General features: G+C 41.2%; 1 protein-coding gene across 8 annotated transcripts in view; it reads left to right on the top strand.

The window, feature by feature from the left end:
- Positions 1-18,425, top strand: part of trip12 (thyroid hormone receptor interactor 12) — a 43,908-nt gene extending 25,483 nt beyond the window's left edge. For all 8 annotated transcript variants that reach the window (XM_044204167.1, XM_044204165.1, XM_044204169.1 and 5 more), the window contains 37 exons: positions 419-555; positions 736-819; positions 1,008-1,103; positions 1,186-1,337; positions 1,525-1,560; positions 1,669-1,764; positions 1,863-1,955; positions 2,061-2,222; positions 3,887-3,955; positions 4,069-4,234; positions 4,773-4,890; positions 5,174-5,330; positions 5,599-5,752; positions 6,399-6,627; positions 6,820-6,938; positions 8,213-8,420; positions 8,806-8,906; positions 9,560-9,734; positions 9,931-10,072; positions 10,306-10,497; positions 10,624-10,775; positions 10,890-11,047; positions 11,366-11,439; positions 11,596-11,795; positions 12,297-12,424; positions 12,790-12,941; positions 13,299-13,441; positions 13,599-13,755; positions 13,947-14,045; positions 14,178-14,292; positions 14,590-14,744; positions 14,930-15,094; positions 15,383-15,547; positions 15,646-15,759; positions 15,987-16,081; positions 16,583-16,686; positions 16,906-18,425. In XM_044204167.1, coding sequence (XP_044060102.1) covers positions 419-555; positions 736-819; positions 1,008-1,103; positions 1,186-1,337; positions 1,525-1,560; positions 1,669-1,764; positions 1,863-1,955; positions 2,061-2,222; positions 3,887-3,955; positions 4,069-4,234; positions 4,773-4,890; positions 5,174-5,330; positions 5,599-5,752; positions 6,399-6,627; positions 6,820-6,938; positions 8,213-8,420; positions 8,806-8,906; positions 9,560-9,734; positions 9,931-10,072; positions 10,306-10,497; positions 10,624-10,775; positions 10,890-11,047; positions 11,366-11,439; positions 11,596-11,795; positions 12,297-12,424; positions 12,790-12,941; positions 13,299-13,441; positions 13,599-13,755; positions 13,947-14,045; positions 14,178-14,292; positions 14,590-14,744; positions 14,930-15,094; positions 15,383-15,547; positions 15,646-15,759; positions 15,987-16,081; positions 16,583-16,686; positions 16,906-17,102 — 5,059 coding nt within the window. In that variant the 3' untranslated portion in view covers positions 17,103-18,425. The remainder of the gene's footprint in view (positions 1-418; positions 556-735; positions 820-1,007; positions 1,104-1,185; positions 1,338-1,524; positions 1,561-1,668; positions 1,765-1,862; positions 1,956-2,060; positions 2,223-3,886; positions 3,956-4,068; positions 4,235-4,772; positions 4,891-5,173; positions 5,331-5,598; positions 5,753-6,398; positions 6,628-6,819; positions 6,939-8,212; positions 8,421-8,805; positions 8,907-9,559; positions 9,735-9,930; positions 10,073-10,305; positions 10,498-10,623; positions 10,776-10,889; positions 11,048-11,365; positions 11,440-11,595; positions 11,796-12,296; positions 12,425-12,789; positions 12,942-13,298; positions 13,442-13,598; positions 13,756-13,946; positions 14,046-14,177; positions 14,293-14,589; positions 14,745-14,929; positions 15,095-15,382; positions 15,548-15,645; positions 15,760-15,986; positions 16,082-16,582; positions 16,687-16,905) is intronic.
- Positions 18,426-19,267: the final 842 nt, after the last annotated feature.

Below are 19,267 nucleotides of genomic sequence, written 5' to 3'. Positions count from 1 at the left end.
CTTGAACATATCAGCTGTATGGAGATTGACCTAAAATTCACACAGGAAGATGTAGAAGACTATAAATTGGCTGTTTGGACTGCACAATAACAATCAGAACGAGTAACAGCCTGGATGTTGATGGTTACAGGAAACCCTACCAACATCTTAAACTTTGATAGCGTCTTGATACAGAGACTGGGCATTTGTTAAAACAGCAGCAAGGTCCCAGAGGAGTCTTGATGCGTTTTGATTCTCATACATTTGTATGACCAAATTTACAACAGAATAATCATTAATATCCAGCATGGGGAAAAAATATCCAGGGGAACCACTGCTGTGTATTAATTTGACGTAGAGTGGTAACACAGAATGCACTGTACTTTGTGATTACTCTGCTGTCACTCATATTGTCAATCTGTTTTTACTCATATCACAGTCGGCGGGGCTCAGGCCTGGGCAAGCGCGGGGCAGCCGACGCTCGCCGACAGGAGAAAATGGCCGACTCCGACAACAACCAGGATGGGGCCAACTCGTCAGCCGCTCGCACTGATGAGGCGTCGCAAGGGGCTTCAGGTACCCGTCATGTCTTTTCAATTCTTGTTTGACAGTAGAACATCTGTCCTTGTTATATGCCATTAAATCTATGGATGATCAAGGATTTTCCACTAAATTTGTATGGGAATTAAACTTCCTTTCCTAATGGCATAATTTAAAAAGAAATTAGGACATCAACTTGGCTGTTTCTGTGTCCAGCTTCAAGCTCAGTTGCTGGAGCAGTGGGCATGACCACCTCTGGAGAGAGTGAGTCTGATGACTCTGAAATGGGAAGGCTTCAAGGTATATCCTCTCAGATTTTCCAGTCAATTCTGCTAAAATTCACCATAGTATATCACTACATTATGGGGCAAAAAAATAAATGTACTTATTTGTAATGCTATAGCTTCAGGTATAAAGACTTCATAAACAGTTCTTAGCTTTATCCTTTTGTATAGTTGCTCTCTAAACCTTTTTTGTTGTCCCTATAGCCCTACTGGAGGCCAGGGGTCTCCCACCACATCTTTTTGGGCCCCTTGGACCTCGCATGTCGCAGCTGTTTCACAGGACCATTGGCAGTGGAGCCAGTGAGTACAACCTTCTTACCCTTACATCAGTGTTCTTCGAGCTCTAAATAACTGTTGAAAAATTCTGCCCTCCTATCTCCAGGCTCCAAGGCTCAGCAGCTACTACAGGGCCTGCAGGCCACAGGTGACGAGTCTCAGCAGCTCCAAGCTGCTATTGAGATGTGCCAGCTGCTAGTGATGGGCAATGAGGAAACACTTGGTGGATTCCCTGTAAAGAGTGTGGTGCCCGCTTTGGTTAGTCTTATTTTGTTTGGTTATTAATCTCTCCATTATACTGGTCTGTCCTGTATGTTTGGCAGCTATGCCTCACCTACACATTAATTTGCTGGGTTGCAATCTTTTCATAGAAAAAATGAAAATTATTTTGTTGTGCGTTGTCTGTGTGATATTTAAGTTCAACACACTCAACTTTCTTTCACAGATTACACTGTTACAAATGGAGCATAACTTTGATATTGTGAGTATGATGAGCTTTCATTGCTGTAAATATAGTTGTCTTTTGATTGATCTGTTCATTTTTGTAATGCCTTCGCTTTCTTGCATGCCTTTTGATCTATGCATACAGATGAATCATGCCTCTCGTGCACTCACATACATGATGGAGGCACTCCCTCGATCCTCTGCTGTGGTGGTCGATGCTATTCCTGTCTTCCTGGAGAAGGTAAGACACTGCACTCTCTATCTGTCCCTAATCGCTTGTTAATTCGCAATGGTGGCCTTTTGATGTGCTAATGCCTTGTTCCACCTTCTTGTCTGCAGCTTCAGGTGATCCAGTTCATTGACGTAGCAGAGCAGGCCCTGACTGCCTTAGAGATGTTGTCAAGGCGACACAGCAAAGCCATTTTGCAGGCTGTAAGTGTTGCTTTTTTGCTAATTTTTTTTCATACCCTTAAATCATCCTGTCTCCGTTTGCCACAATTATACACCACAATAATGTTATCATTTCATCCCTCGCAGGGTGGGCTCGCTGATTGCCTCCTCTACCTAGAGTTCTTTAGCATCAATGCTCAGAGGAATGCCTTGGCCATTGCAGCCAACTGCTGCCAGAGCATTACTCCAGATGAGTTCCACTTTGTTGCTGATTCTCTGCCACTGTTGACTCAGAGACTCACACACCAGGTACGTTTTCCCACGTCAAACAACAATGAACTATAAAATGTAACGCCATCACAGCAGGGGTTTGGCTCAAGTGGTACTAAGTGGTGTTCTTCTTGGAACAAGTTTCACATCCCAGAAATTAAATTGATTATAAACACATGGGTAAAATAGCTAAGTAGTAAGTTAATTTTCTTTAAGGTTTCTTTAAAGTAGTTATACTAGCTTTCTAAAGGTTAAAAGGACACATTCACATTTATTTTACAGTCAGTATCTTTAATGCATTTAGGTCAAGTAGGAAAAGTAACATGGCTTGGTGAGGGCCTGACTTCTTTTTAAGAGCAAAGTGTTGTCAATTTAAATTCAGATAATTGTGAAAAATGCTGACCATCTTTACTTGGTGTTGTTAAAAATGTATTAAACAAATTCAGACAGTGAAATTGTGCATATTTGGTACTTCAGTATAGCTGATTACACAGTACAGATTGTCTCATCGACATCATCTTCCGTTTGTGTTCTCAGCTGCGTGACTATAAAATGATAAAGGGTAATAAATGCAGCCTACTAACCAGGCCTAATGTTAACCAGCAACCCTCTGTCAAATCAGTTTCATATTTCTGCAGGAGTCTTACAACCTATGTTTAAAAAAAAAAAAAAAAAAAAAAAATGACAGCACCTGTTTTGTGTGACTAGCTATAAACAATGACAGAAAATAAACACAGGTGACAGTCATGCATCAGTTGTTTAGGTGGAGGGCCAAAACTGAGAGAAAAGTATGCTTTTCTATTGTCTCACCATTACTATGAACATGATTTTAAACTGAAAAAAGTCCAGCTTTTCATTCAAGTTGTACCTCTTTTTTAGTGTGTTGGTCAGTCATTAGAAAATGAGTCAGGATTTTATTGTACATAGTTGAATTTTACAGGAACCATATCAATAGTTGTAGCCAGTAGATGTTGCTTGTTCTCCCATTACAAACAGTCTGCGTTATTATTACTTGGGTCCAGTTTGTAGAAGTTGTCTGAGGAGTACCTAATGCCACATTGCATAGCAGTAGTGTGTGCAGCAGTTTGATGTAGAAACAAATTAAGTCACACAGCCTGGTTTTTGTAGGCACAAAAATGTTGTTTTGCCAGCACTCATATAAACGTGTACTCTGAGTTCACGTCCGTATTTCAGTGTGTTATCCTCCTCTGTATGATAGCCTCCATACATTGGTGCTTCAAATAGTATTTCTTTCAGTATTTATCTCTGCCAGGTGTAAGCCTGGAGGGGATCATGCCTGTGGTCGTGCGTGCCTGCATATGTGTATCTGTCTACATCTAAACTCTCATACTGCTGAACCGTTCAGCAGTCTCCTGGGTGAAAGTCCTGTGTTTGTTTGACCCATCCATCCACCCTGACCTCGTCCCTACGCAGACTTTGTCCCTGTTTATACTACGTCACCTCATATTATATTTCTCTGACATTTGGGCGTATAATGACATGTTGTCTCCGCACAATATACTGTAAGTCCATAGAGACTAAAGGGCGTGGTGATAACACGGTAAATAACTTAAGACATTGATGTGTTATTCATATGCCATTTAGTGATACCAGGCCTGGCGGAGATCTGCACTCTTCTAGTTTCTTTCAGTGTAACCTATTGTAAAGATTCACTAATGGCTATATTTATTTGACTATTTCAGGATAAGAAATCCGTCGAAAGCACTTGTCTCTGTTTCGCCAGACTGGTGGACAACTTTCAACATGAAGAGGTTTGTACCTCAAATTTTAAGACTTAACACCATGTTTGCTCTTTCTGTATTATCTCCTCCATTTGCTATCCAACTTCCCAGATAATGTGCATGTGTCTGTTTTAAATCAACAGAACCTGCTGCAGGAGGTGGCATCACGTGACCTGTTGACCAACATTCAACAGCTGCTGGTAGTGACCCCTCCTGTGCTCAGCTCGGGGATGTTTATCATGGTTGTGCGCATGTTTTCCCTTATGTGCTCCAACTGCCCCTGCCTGGCAGTCCAACTAATGAAGCAGAGTGAGTAACCCTCTCACACACACACACACACACACACCAACCAATGGGTCACATGGGTTATTACTTGCCCCCTCTGTCATTACTGTAATGCATATTTATACACATTCATACTATATGTATACACTAGACAGGGTGTTATTGTACTTCATAAATTGAATAGTTACTAGAAGATGCAGCCTGATAACTAGATTGATAACTGATTTGTTTTTTCCCTACAAAATATTTAAGTGTACAGTACCAAAGGATACAGTTTTTATTCTGTCTCAAATTTTGAATCAGGACAAAATATCCTGTAGTTCTCTGTGTTATTTATTGGAGATATATACCTCCCTCCCTTTTTAACTGCTGTGATCTTGTGTTCCTCATTGATTATGCAGTCTCTGTTTAGGGGTGCACATGCTATAGCTTAGACATGCTATAGCTCACCTCAAAACATTCAGTGTTAAGAGACTTTTAGCAGTAGTGTAGGAATATAACATGTTTAAGATGCCACAGGGCAACTAACAACAGAAATGTCTTTGTTACCTTTTCTAAACAGACATAGCAGAAACTCTGCGTTTCCTCTTGTGCGGTGCATCAAATGGCAGCTGCCAGGAGCAGATTGAACTGGTACCCCGGAGCCCCCAGGAGCTCTATGAATTGACCTCCCTCATATGGTAACATCTATTTACCTACCTTCTGTTCAGTATTGTATGTGTTAAGATCACGCTATGGCAAAAATATTTCCCTTTTTTTGGATTTGGGGGCGTTAACCCTGTAAATTATGTTGCCAGTAAGAAAAATGATGTTTTCTGAATTTGCATAATTCTAATACCTGACTTATGACAAGACTCTGAAGCTTGTAAAATGTTCTTACATTGTCCTCTGCACAATTTACAGGAACTCTCTTCTTCAAATTGTCATTTGAGTAGCTTTCTGAAACCACTGTTCTTCTTACAGTGAGCTGATGCCCTGCCTGCCTAGAGAGGGCATCTTTGCAGTTGATGTAATGCTCAAGAAGGGCAGTGCACAGACGACAGAGGGAGCAATCTGGCAGTGGAGGGATGACAGGGGTCTGTGGCATCCTTACAACCGCATTGACAGCCGCATCATTGAGGTATAAATGCATCAGAGGTGTCTATGTCACCCATATTCAATCTGTGTTGAAATATGAGACTTTATTCTGGTCAGTCATTCAGGACCTCTGTTACACTACAAGATAACCATTCCTCATCCTTAAAAATGTATTGAATCTTTTAAAATGTTGCATTACACAACATTCAGTCTTTTTCAGCATCTCTCAATACATTTACACACAGTTATATTTGGCTTATCCATATGTGATAGTGACGTTAGGTATATTTGGTGATTATCTTGCCCTGCAGACAGCCCACCAGAACGGGGAGGATGAGATTAGCTTGTCAACCCTGGGCCGTGTGTACACAATTGACTTCAACTCTATGCAGCAGATCAATGAAGACACAGGAACAGCACGCGGTATCCAGAGGAAACCAAATCCTCTTGCCAACCCCAATACAGGTAATACAGGTCTTCGCAAATTACAGAGGTTTATGTGAAGATAATAGTGTATTGTATTTTATCTTAAAACAAAAGAGGAACCAGAAACACTTGGTGGGTTGACCCATTTATCAAAGTCATAAAGGAAAGGTCCACCAAAAACTTGTGTATTGAGCTTTCAGCATCTGATGTCTTTAAATGTGCACTCTGAATGTTTTTTAGCCTGCTCCTCTGAGTAGGATGGCAACTCGAATCAGCTTGGAGTCAAAACAGTTACAATTTCAACAGTGACCCAGTTTTATGGCAAAAAAATAGTAGAAAAGCAAATGCTTAATTGTTAACTACAGTATTTTGTTGTAATTTTATAATCCGGTAAATTGCTGTGCATTTACCGAGTGCAGGTCAGTGGACTTTTGTCACGCAGATTCTTGCTACTTTGCCCATTTCTCACACTTGGAGAAGTTGTCAGTTTTTTTCTTATATAAAAGCAGCTGTAATCTCTGCTTAAACAGAGACGTTAGTCAGTCTGTTGCTATGTCTTTTCCAATTGTGTACATGCGTATACCTGATGTGTATAACACAACTTCTCCACTGAGTGACAGCTGAGCTGTGACAGTTACAGTGTGGTTGAGGAAATAAACCTGACCTGTTCACTGTCTGTCTCTAGGGAGTCACCAGGAGGTTCGTCGAGAAGATGCACGAGCCCAGTTGATGAAGGAGGACCCGGAGCTGGCAAAGTGCTTTATCAAAACTCTGTTTGGGGTCTTGTATGAGGTGTACAGCTCATCAGCTGGCCCTGCTGTCAGACACAAGTGCCTTAGAGCCATCCTCAGGATCATCTACTTTGCTGATGCAGAGCTGCTGAAGGATGTGCTGAGGAACCATGCTGTGTCCAGGTAAGAGCGCCTGGGCTGAGGCCTCCTTTTTACATTGACATTAAAGCAGGATAGGAAGGTTGTCTTGAAGGAGGTTAATAACTGCTTTGAAAAAAAACCTTGTAGTATTTCAAAGACACCAGGGAATTAATGACTGTCTTTTACTTGAAAGTAAATTGACTTTAAACTATTTTTTTATGTTTATTTCTACAGTCACATTGCCTCCATGCTGTCCAGCCAGGACCTGAAGATTGTAGTGGGTTCTCTGCAGATGGCTGAGATCCTCATGCAGAAGCTGCCTGATGTCTTCAGTGTCTATTTCAGAAGAGAAGGTAGTGTATAATCCCAAGGAAAACTCAAGTACCACCTTGTCTGCTCACCAGAGTATATGACCTACAGTGATTTTAAAGACAAGTGTTAACCTGAGCATCTTGTGAAATGCATGACAAAGATGTTTTGAAGATGAACAGTAGGCTTGGGCAGTATCAAGTTATTACGGTATACCAGGGTATTTAAAAATCCCAAAAGTATGATTTTAAATACCCTCAAAAACACAGACACTCCTCTTTCTGGTGGGTCGACTACATTGGCTCTTAGATTGTTTATTTTCTCTGCGCTCAGTTTGGATTTGAGCGGGTATGTTTGCTTAAAAGATGCTCTGTGCTTTGTCTCGTAATGTTGGTGCTTCACATTGACTCTTTTAATAATCACCACAGTCTGCCCGTGGGAAGAATGAACATGTAAGAATCTGTCCATTCTTGTTTAATAGCTCTCTACTTTTCTCTTTTTAGTACGCCATGTTAAATTACTTCTGACTGTCTCTCATCTCGTCTCAGCTGTGTGTATCTCGCTCAGAGTCAAGTCGCAATGCACAGATTTGATTGGCTGAGTAGCGTCACGTGAGATGATTCAGGGCCGTTTTACCAGTGCTGTAAAGGCTAGAAAAGCTGCGCTGGTTAAAATAGAAACACTCCGGCATGCTACAATGACTTCTATCACCCACAGCTCAGCTTTTACGTTTTTTATTTTATTTTTTTTGTTTGTTGGGTTTTTTTTTTTTTTTTTTTTTTTTTTTTTTACACAAATACTATCATATACTGTATACCCCGGTGAAATGTTAGGAAGGTATGAAAAAATAGATACCACCCAAGCGTAATGAACAGTACTGCACAGTCATTATAAGCCTGTCACTTTTTGTATTAGGCCATCTTCTGTGGGAAATTTCACAGCTGAAAGACTCAACTTTCCACATGCAAATCGTAGAAGCTTTAGTGGTTGAGATTCACCCCCAGAATATAATTTTTGTTCAACTAGAGATCCTATTCCACAGTAGACAAAAAAATATTTTCCCCTATCTAAAGCTTTCAAGTCCACGGGGCAAGTGGCTTCCTGCAGTTTGTAAACATTTTATTTTGGCAGTAAAATGCATCGCTGCCAATGTTTTTTCCTTTCCATTTCCTTTTAACGCTGGCATTTTACATGGATGCACGGACTTCACCCTGATCCAAGTGACTCTTGCCTAACTGACAAGAAGTTGCTGTGTATTATGGTATTTTTTAAGGCTTTAGACAATCTGTAATGCCTGTCTTTCTCCTTTCCCTTCCAGGTGTGATGCACCAGGTGAAGAACCTGTCAGAGTCTGAGAGCTTTCTAGTAACTAGTCCCCCGAAGGCTTGCCCTAGTGGTACTGCCAGTTTGTGCACTACCACCATCAGCACTGCATCCACCACATCTGCTAATAATGCAACTCCTGATCTGGGCTCACCCAGCTTCCAGCACAGCATGGATGACTCACTGGACCTCAGCCCACAAGGGTGAGTATGTGGCCATGTGTGGCTTTGGTTTGGCTGTTTACAGAAGTGTTTTAAAAATAAGTTTTTAGCTCAGGCCCAAATTCAGTGTCACACTGGAAACTAAGCTCTTAAACACAAATTGCATCCTGTTGAACCACCTAAAAACAGCTGGAGCTAATTTTGCTGCCTGACAACTAGGTCTACAATTTGTATTGGAAACTGAAAATGTAAATGTATTAGGCGATATTAGTGTGTTTATTCAGCAATTAATGTATGCTACTGTTTATCAATGCATTTTTATGTATGTATGTATGTATGTTTGTCAATTGTTATTGTAATGAATGGGCAAACAGATTATTTTCTTTACCCCCAAGAGCACCTGATAATTACTTTCTCCCCCACCAAGGCGGTTAAGCGATGTCCTAAAGAGGAAACGGCTACCTAAAAGAGGGCCCAGAAGGCCCAAATACTCTCCCCCAAGAGATGATGATAAAGTAGACAATCAGGGTAAGTTAAAGTTTCACTGTGTGTGGGATGTTTTAAAGGGGCAGCTCACCCAAAAATCAAAAATACATATTTTCCCTCTTACCTGTAGTGCTATTTATCCATCTAGATTGTTTTAGTGTGAGTTGCCGAGTTTTGGCGATATCGGCCGTAGAGATGACTGCATTTATTTAATATAATGGGACTACATGGTACTTGGCTTGTGGCGCTCAAAGCACCAAGAAAAATACATTTTAAAAACTCAACATCAATGTCTCTTTCCAGAAATCATGACCTGGTTACTTAAGATAATCCACAGACTTTGTAAATAGTTCCTACATGAAACTACTCACAACTAAGCGCAGCTACTCCTTTCTTTTCTTTTTGAGACAGAATCTATGAATATGCCAATATAGGCCCACCTTTTATCCAAATCACATCTCAAGAGGAGTAATATCGGAAATTATTAGTTTATTATGTTTTGTTTTTTTTTTTATATCACTGTTTTTATATATTTTGTATCAATGAATGATGGACTTTTATTTTCTGACTACAAAACTGGCACAAGTGTTGCTGTTCAGTAACTTTTGGCAGTGGTCATGAATTGAAATGTACTCTTGGATAAATTATTAGCCTATAGATAACCCTCCTAATCTACCTTTTTGGGTTCTTTACAGCCAAGAGCCCTACCAGTACTCAGTCACCCAAATCATCCTTCTTGGCCAGTCTTAATCCCAAAACGTGGGGCAAGCTGGGTGCCCAGACCAACAATGCCAACTCAGAGCCCTCACGCACAGCGGGGGTGAGTGGCCTGGCAAGGGCACCTCCCAAGGACTCAATTTCAAATAACAGGTACCATGAGTTAATGAAGAAAGTTTCCCTCTTTTCCACTTCTATATTATCCAAATCATGCTCTTTTTCTTGTGGTTGATGTTAAGTACAAATGCAGAATGATCAGTCACAGGCTGTGGGGATGATGTGTGGATTACTGTATGTAATCAGTTAAATTTTTTTTTGTTGTGTGTTTTTGTTTTTTGGTCTTTTGTAGAGACAAAATAAAGGCCTGGATCAAAGAACAGGCAAGTAAGTTTGTGGAGCGCTACTTCAACTCTGAAAATGTGGATGGCAGCAACCCTGCACTGAATGTACTCCAGAGACTTTGCACAGCCACTGAGCAGCTCAATCTGCAGGTAAAACACAGACTCCCCCGTTATTGAACAGCAAGCACAAAATTCCCAACAAATTAAAGGACATGTATTACAAACATTCATCAGGTCATGATAATGCAAGATGGACAAATAGAGGAGCCTAGAGAGATACAGGCACTGAAATTGTATTTATTTAGCTAAAATTGACTGTATAAAGTAATGTTACTCAGCACTGAGACTTTTTTCTGATAATGTGTTATGTTCCCGTTTCACAGGTGGACGGTGGTATGGAATGCCTGGTGGAGATCTCAAGTATTGTATCAGAATCTGATGTGTCGTCTTTTGAGATCCAGCACAGTGGGCTAGTGAAGCAGCTCCTGGTCTACCTGACCTCCAACAACGACAGGGAATTGCTCAGCCGCGACGTGCGGCTCAAGAGGTTCCTCCATGTGTTCGCTGGCTGTCCGGTGAGAGACTAGAACGTGTTGTATTGTCGTGTATACTGTGAAATATGTAAGAATGTTATGGCTTTGGCAGTGTAAATATTCAGACTTTAATTTTAATCTCTATTCCTCCTCCCATTTGGTTTGCAGGTTCCAGGAATGGAGCCAGTAGGTCGTCTCGACCCGACAGAGAACGGGCCTTACCTGGCACTGGTGCACAAAATAAACAGCTGCCTGAGCCAAATGGAGCAATTCCCTGTCAAAGTGCATGATTTCCCCAGTGGCAACGGCAATGGCAGCAGGTTTGTGGGTTTATTATTTATTTTTTGATCAAAATAACGTTTATATTTAAGCACTTCAGTTATACTGTTTGGTATATATATTTTTAAAAATGTGTTTTTAATTTATCTCTCCAGGGGCTCTCAGGCACTGAAGTTCTTCAACACACATCAACTCAAGTGTCAGCTGCAGAGACACCCAGATTGCACTAATGTTAAACAGTGGAAAGGCGGCCCTGTGAAGATAGACCCCCTGGCCCTGGTGCAAGCCATTGAGCGATATCTTGTTGTCAGAGGTGAGGGACTGTTCAATTACTTTTGGAAAAGTTGTAGACTACCACGTGCCTCCTTTTTAATACAGATGAGGCCAACAGCAGCTCCTTTAAACAGGGAAGAGTTACACCAGAGCTATGCAATGTGTGTGCGTGTGAAGGGTCAAGCTGATCCCCTGCCAGCTTTCTACCTGTGGAAGCCACCATTTTAATTCTCCTAAGGGACCTGTTTTTCCTCCACATTTTCCAAATGCCAATTTTTTTTCCTTTTTACCAGTCTTATAATGGGTTATTCAGTGTTTATTTCAGTTGGGTTGCTAACTTGATATCTTGTCTGTACAGGGTACGGCCGTATCAGAGAAGAGGATGAAGACAGTGATGACGACGGTTCAGATGATGAAATCGATGAATCACTGGTATGTGATGCCCTTCATGCCAAATGAGGCTCCTCTTTTAATCTATACACACTTAATCCTGTGTTGATGTGTGTTGAGAGCCAAGTCCTGCTATCACTTCAGTGTTATCAATAAACTGTATATGTAATACCAATATGTCATTTATTGGTTACCCAGGCTGCGCAGTTCCTGAATTCTGGCAGTGTGCGTCACAGACTACAGTTCTACATTGGTGATCACCTGCTACCATACAACATGACAGTATACCAGGCTGTACGGCAGTACAGTCTTCAGGCAGAAGAAGAAAGGGAGTCGACGGACGATGAGGCAAACCCACTTGGGCGAGCTGGCATCTGGACCAAAACGCACACAATATGGTAAGTATGGTATGGTTTTTTTGTTTTTAATCTTAACTGGTTCTTTATGTATACTTTTTTTTTCTTACAGAAGAGGTCTTGAGCCTCTTAAATGTTCTGTTCTGCATCTTACAACTTTTTTAACCTTCACTGTTGCTTTTTTGGGATTTGGTTGTTTGAATCTCATGAGTGAGTCTTTTGAAGGGTCGGTCAAATAAAAAACGTATTATTTTATCATTTTCCCTAGTGGTGTCTAGCCATGCATATTTATTTGCCAAGTTTTTGAGATATACTCTACAGTGCACTGTGAAGTGTTAAACTACACATTATGTGATAAGTACGTTCTCACTACTACTTAACCACTAATTGCAAAGGATTATTGGCTTTAGTACTGTTACTCTTTAAAATGTTCAGATACCCAGAGTCTCGAGTTGAAACAAGGCACTGATTCTGGTGTAAAAGCTGACGTGAATGCTTATCAAAGCATACAGAGACACAATGTCCCGTCTTGTTTCCTGACAGGTATAAGCCTGTGAGAGAGGATGAGGACGGCAGCAAAGATGCTGTGGGTGGAAAGAGGGGCCGAGCCCAGAGTGCTCCCACCAAAACCTCACCTCGCAACGCCAAGAAGCAGGATGAGCTGTGGCATGGTGAGAATCTTAAATATCTCATAGTGAAGAGTTTCTTGAACTAAGTTCAATATTGCCAGCCAGCTCTGAAACTTTACAGCTGCTGGTCCAGTGCAGATTGAGACCTTTTGTAACTTAACTTTCAAAGTTAAGTTTCACATTGTCAGGCTATGGTCTCAGCAGTATAAGTTATTTTTAACTGGGGAATTCCTAGTTATGATTTACTAGAAATCAAAAAGCAGTTGAGTGACCAGATCAAGAAGACAATATTCAAGCATGTGATGTGTTCCAATCACGTTGTCATTAACATTCTCATTGTCTATTTCTTACGAGTCTGAATCTGTACAGTCAACTTCAGTACTAATGTTGATTCTTATCACTTCCAGATGGTGTGTGTCCCAGTGTCATCAATCCTTTAGAGACATACCTCACTTCGGAGCCACCAGAGACCATAACCTTTGATGACCCCTCTTTAGAGGTCAACCTGCTGCTGAGGGTCCTGCACTCCATCAGTAGATACTGGTTCTACTTGTATGAAGTAAGAATTATGAGAGGAAGGCAGCAAATTGTAGTCAGTGTGTTTGTCAGTTTGTTTCTGTCTTGTTATCTCATCTATAAAATAGTTTTAGTGTGAACATTATGCCAGACTTCTAAGTTTTGGGTCAATGTGTAATTAACCTGATTTAACACTTATCATATCATAAAGCTGTGAAAAGTTAGTGATAGTTGTGTAAATACACACAAATACAGATGCATTTTGATATTGCTTCAGTTACTAAATGAAAAATATTGTACTGATTAATGGCTTTCTCTAAATGTACTGTCCCAGGCCTTAAATTAACATTCATTTATATTAAATATACAAGTAACATGAATATATTTGGTTGTTGTGCAGAATGCTGTGTGTAAGGAAATCATCCCTACCAGTGAGTTCATCAACAGTAAGCTGACCGCCAAAGCTAACCGTCAGCTACAAGACCCGCTGGTCATCATGACGGGAAACATCCCTACTTGGCTCATTGAGCTTGGAAAGACCTGGTAAATGTTTCATACTTTTGACCGAAAGGAGGAATTAGAATCTGGTCTTTCACCTGTATTGTACAAGTTGACTACAAAATTGATATTGGTGTTGATATGTTTGGCTGACATGACTTTGTTCTCACATACATTATTCTCCCTCGGCCTCTCTCTACAGCCCTTTCTTCTTCCCCTTTGACACCCGGCAGATGTTATTCTATGTAACTGCCTTTGATCGCGACAGAGCCATGCAACGCCTACTGGACACAAACCCTGAGATCAACCAATCAGATTCTCAGGACAGCAGAGTCGCACCACGTCTTGACAGGAAGAAGGTACATGTACTTGTAGTGTTGCATCTATCTGTCTATCTATAAAAATATGGTCATCTGTCTTTAGTTTGTATTGTACTACCATTTTTGTGTTTTGAAATGTTTAAATCTTGGTACTTATTTAAGGATATCTGTATCTTTTTTCTGATTTGACTTAAACTCTTTTCTTTCCTCCCTTGTGTTGTGTTTTGCAGAGGACGATAAACCGTGATGAGCTGCTAAAACAGGCTGAGTCTGTGATGCAAGACCTTGGCAGCTCCAGGGCAATGTTGGAGATTCAGTATGAGAACGAGGTACCTGTAGTATCTGCTACGTTAAAACTGAATCATGACTTGCACTTTGGTGCAGTAAAATTATTGGCATTTGTTTTGGGGGGGGGGGGGGGTTGACAAATTTGGAAACTCCTAATTTGTATCTTCTTTCAGGTTGGCACAGGTCTTGGCCCCACCCTGGAGTTCTACGCTCTGGTGTCTCAGGAGCTCCAGCGGGCCGATCTCGGCCTGTGGAGGGGTGAAGAGGTCACGCTGGCCAATCCTAAAGGTATCTCATGTGGCTCTCCAACTGTAAACCGTCAGAGACACACAGGATATGATGAAAAAACATGTCATGTTAGCTTTTACTTTTCACACTCTCTCATACAACGTGAGACCCTGCCATAGTCCAATTGCTTTACAGTCAAAAATGCATTTTAGGGATGTCCTCATTGATGGGTCCGTGATTTAGAATTTTCACTCTAAATATGATTGCACTGAATGTAAATATAAATGCTGGTTTGATGGTGTATGTAGTTATTTTACCTGACTTACTCTGACCACACTTGTGTCTCTGCCCCAACAGGAAGCCAAGAGGGAACTAAATACATGTTTAGCACCAGAGGACTGTTTGCTGTTCCCTTTGGCAGGACAACCAAACCAGCACACATAGCCAAAATCAAAATGAAGTTCCGTTTCTTAGGAAAGCTGATGGCCAAAGCCATTATGGACTTCAGACTGGTAACGACTTGTTTTCTGCTCTATCTTAGACATGCGGTAGTAAGAGCTTTGAGGCACAAGCAAGGTGTCTTCTTGACATGTTGCAGCAATTAAAGCATCACATACCTTTTCTTTTTCATGTACATGTGTTGCCAAGTTTGTTTTAATTTTAACTGACTTTCTGAACCTCCTGCTCCTATTCCTAGCTGGACCTGCCCCTGGGGCTGCCATTTTATAAGTGGATGCTACGGCACGAGATGTCCATAAACTCCCATGACCTGGTGAACATTGATCCTGGTGTGGCCAAGTCCATCCAGCACTTGGAGGATATTATCCGCCAGAAGAAGAGGCTGGAACAAGACCGATCACAGGTAAAGCACAGCACAGAGGACTTCTGTGGTCCTGGGGTCTCTTAGTGGTGATCCAGGTTTTCATGAAAGCATCTACCTCAAATAGTCCATCAGTCTCCATTTATGTCCTCTACACAACACAAAATTAAAACCATTCAATCTAGTCATGACATATGGCTTAGTTGTTGCCGAATATGTTCCCCTAACACACTCTATACCCATTCTCAGTAATACATTCACATGCAAAGCAAGTCTCCTTCACAGTTTCTCCATCTGTCCGTTTTGTTAACCTTTGTTTGTGTATAACAGACGAGGGAGACCCTACAGCAGGCACTGGAGAGCCTGAACATGAACGGCTGCTCAGTGGAGGACCTGGGTTTGGACTTCACCCTTCCAGGATTTCCGAACATTGAGCTGAAAAAGGGCGGTAAAGACGTCCCAGTCACAATCTACAACCTGGAGGAGTACCTCAGGGTATGTGATACAGTTTTTCTTGCAACTCTCACCTTTTTGTTGGTCTTGATATAGTTCCTCTTAAGGTTAATCTTTTCTGTTCTTTTCTCTCCCTTCAGTTGGTGGTGTACTGGACTCTAAATGAAGGTGTGTCCAGACAATTTGAGTCATTTCGGGAAGGGTTTGAGTCAGTCTTCCCCTTGCATCACCTGCAGTATTTCTATCCAGAGGAGGTAAGCACATTTTCTGTTTTTCATTCTTCTCAGGCAGTCATAGACATTTACAGTATGACGCAGTCAATAAAAAACTACATTAACTCTTAAATAGAAATATTAGTTGGTCAGCAAAATTTGAATCTTTGTTTCATTGTCTGTGTGTATGTTAGTCTAACTTTAAGCAGTATTATTATTTTCCTGTCTTTCTCCTTTAATTATTCATTGTCCTTCCTCACCTTCTGTAGCTTGACCAGTTGCTGTGTGGCAGCAAATCAGAGACGTGGGACGTCAAGACGCTGATGGAGTGCTGTCGACCGGACCACGGCTACACACATGACAGGTGAGACCAGCGAACCTATGACACTCTGAAAAACTGAACAGGAAAGAGCTGCCTCAAAATACCAACAAAGGCACGTAAGCCTCAGTTATTTAGCTTTTGCCAAGAGAGTTTACAGATGATGAGACTCTAAATGTCTCATTTATTGTGAATCTCAGCATTTCTAAGTGCATTACTTTATCAATAAAGGATCAGTAAAAGGATTATCTTATTACATCAGCCAGTTGATATCACTATGTGACATCTGACGTAGCCATAGCGGATCAGAAACACCATATCCAATGTGGCAGTCATGTCCAGCAGTCAGTCAACAGTGCTGAGGTGTTGATGGTCGATTGTACCAGTTCACCACCATTTAAAAACTCAATTTTATTAAGTGTAGAGTACCATAAAATGTGGGTCCAGGCTACTTTTTCTTACTCGCTACATAACACACTGTAGGTGTAAGTAAAGTTTCGTCTCAAGATACATGTTTGATGTGTATTTCATCCCATGTTTTTGCAGCCGCGCCGTACGTTTCCTGTTTGAGGTGTTGAGCAGCTTCGATGCCGAGCAGCAGAGACTCTTTCTGCAGTTTGTCACAGGGAGCCCCAGACTGCCCGTCGGAGGTGAGTCACCTCTCTCTCGCGCGCACACACACACACACACACACACACACACACACACACACACAAACTTATCAAAGCAGGTCAGATGGAAACAACTAAACAGCAGTGTCTAAACATGAGATCCCTGACTGTTTTTGGAGCTTATATGAATGTATCAGGTGTGAAGCCCTGTCTGTACTACATCTGCGCCTGACACCTCGTGTTACTCTTGTGTGTCAGGTTTCCGGAGCCTGAATCCCCCTCTGACGATTGTGAGGAAGACATTTGAGTCGACAGAGAACCCGGATGACTTTCTCCCCTCAGTCATGACCTGTGTCAACTACCTGAAGCTGCCTGACTACTCCAGCATAGAGACCATGCGAGAGAAACTGTTGATTGCGGCTCGCGAGGGCCAGCAGTCTTTCCACCTTTCCTGATCTCTCCACATCTCACATTCAGATGCCTTCTACAGCGACTGATGAAATCGTGACTTCCTTCTTAGTTTTTTTGTAATCACATACATTAAGGCTACGTGTACAGCCTTCTTGTCAGAGAAAGCAGCTTGCAGAAAAATTAAGACTTTAAATATATATTTGCTGCCCCTGTCTCTCAAAAAAATACAAAAATGGAAAGGTGTTCCATGACTCACAGAACTTAAAATATAAAAAAAAAAAGAGAGAGTCAAACTTATATCAGTAGTTGAGTAATGTTTAAAAAAGATGAAAACATCTGGGTGACATTTTAAATTGCATTGCTATGTGATATTTAAAAAAAGGGATGTCTCCTCTCCAGAGTGGCGGACAAATGTCACTGGGTGTCGGGGAGGAAGGGGGGGAGGGGTGGTCCATTGAGCAAGCTAGGTTTACGTTAGCTCCAAAGATCATTTGTACAGACAAATTTGCAGACTTTGCTCATTCTACACATTTGATAGAATAGCTCTTTGTTCTCATGTCTCTTCCCCTCAGTTTGTCTGTTCGCATTTTGTTCTGTATTATATTGGCCCCAGTTTGTGTGTTGCATTTGGTTCGGCTCCCCCCCCCCCCGTGTGTGTCTTTGCTTCAAGTTGTGGAAACGAGAGTTGCAGTTGGTTTGAATGCGGGTAGTGATGAGCGCATATTATCTTTTTTATTTCTTTCTTTCTTTTTTTTTTTTTTCTTCTACCCAAGTTGAGATTGTGTTCTGGCCTCCTTTATTATAGAGAGCTTCAACTCAGATGAAGAGTTGTAACCAATGTGTTGATCAGGTAAATTTGTTTTGCTCTTATTTTGATAGAGTTAGTGTCTTTCTGTTGGGCCCTACCAGATGTGTAGGGTTATCTTGGTAGACCAAGCTCTGAGCAACCCTCAACACGTAATGTAGCTGGGCACAAAATTTGGCTGGTCGCATTTTATCGTTTGATGGCCAGATAGCATTTCAAGTTCATTTATGGAATAAAGTTTATATGCAGTTTCACACCCTGTTTGAGGTGGGAATGTCTGCTTTACCTATTTTTTATTTTATTTTCTATATTGTCTTTATTTCTTGCTGTAGTTGATTTATTTTATTTTATTTTTTTTTGTTTATTTTTTCTTTTTTTTTTTCTTTGCACTGCTGGCTTGGAACAAACCGTGGTGTGCACCTGCAGTCTGTGGCCAGGGGAGGGCGCCACTGTATGTTCTCCTGGCGCAATTGTTCATGTGCTGGTTTCTAAGATCTGCAATAATTTACTGCATCAGGTTCATGTTTTTACCTGAACATAAATAAAGTAACTGTTTGACTCATGTTTGTTTATTGTAATTTTATTTATCCATCCTTCCATCGCTTTGCCATCTTGCTCTTATGAATCCTTCACAGCAGGTTGATCATTTTACATGTTGAGTTTTCAGTGGGTCCTCTTAAAGCTGATTATTAATCAGTTAAAGTTAAGTTTTCAGGACAAATCTTGACTCACTCTGGTCCTCCATGGGACTCGACTGTGGACAGGTTTAGGTGAGTTGCCATAGAGACAGCGACAAAGGTGATTTATTTTACTTACCTGGAACGTTGCTCTTTAGATCTCAGCAGGGTTTAACAATACTCGGCCTCTAAGCTGTTCTCAAACTCTTAGAAATAAGAGGACGCTCAGCCTCGGATTTAACATTGCATAAGATGTTTGTAGGTTGTGAAATAACTATTACCTGTTTGACCTGGAATACTGTTCATCGACTTTACTGAAAACTTTTTTGGCTTTTAAATGGCTTTTCTCTCTGAGACAGGCAGAATGATTTTATTCCTTTTTTATTGTAAACAGAAAACATCAGTTTCTCTAAGGGGTCTCAATGGTTTACATGCTGTGTGTTGCCCATTAGCACAACCAGCAACAGGCTCGGAGTTTGCTGTCTGCTGCAGTACCTGTGCTCAATGAGTTGACTGCAGTGGTGTAAGGTGACAGATTCATTGCACCATGGGAGGATTCATTATGGAAATGAAGAAGTTGAGAGTGAAAGGCCGGCTTCTCATTAACAACCACCAGGGTTTTATATTGATCACGCCGAAACAACACCCCTGTCTGAAACATGCAGCTACTTAAACTAAATAAATTGAGGTTGTAAATCTCGCACCAACCCTTGAGTCTGTTAGAGGA

This window comes from Siniperca chuatsi, linkage group LG7 (genome assembly GCF_020085105.1).
Source record: "Siniperca chuatsi isolate FFG_IHB_CAS linkage group LG7, ASM2008510v1, whole genome shotgun sequence".
Classification (NCBI taxonomy): domain Eukaryota; kingdom Metazoa; phylum Chordata; class Actinopteri; order Centrarchiformes; family Sinipercidae; genus Siniperca; species Siniperca chuatsi.
The sequence above is the reverse complement of the archived record's forward strand: the minus strand, read 5'-3'. Positions and strand labels throughout refer to the sequence as shown.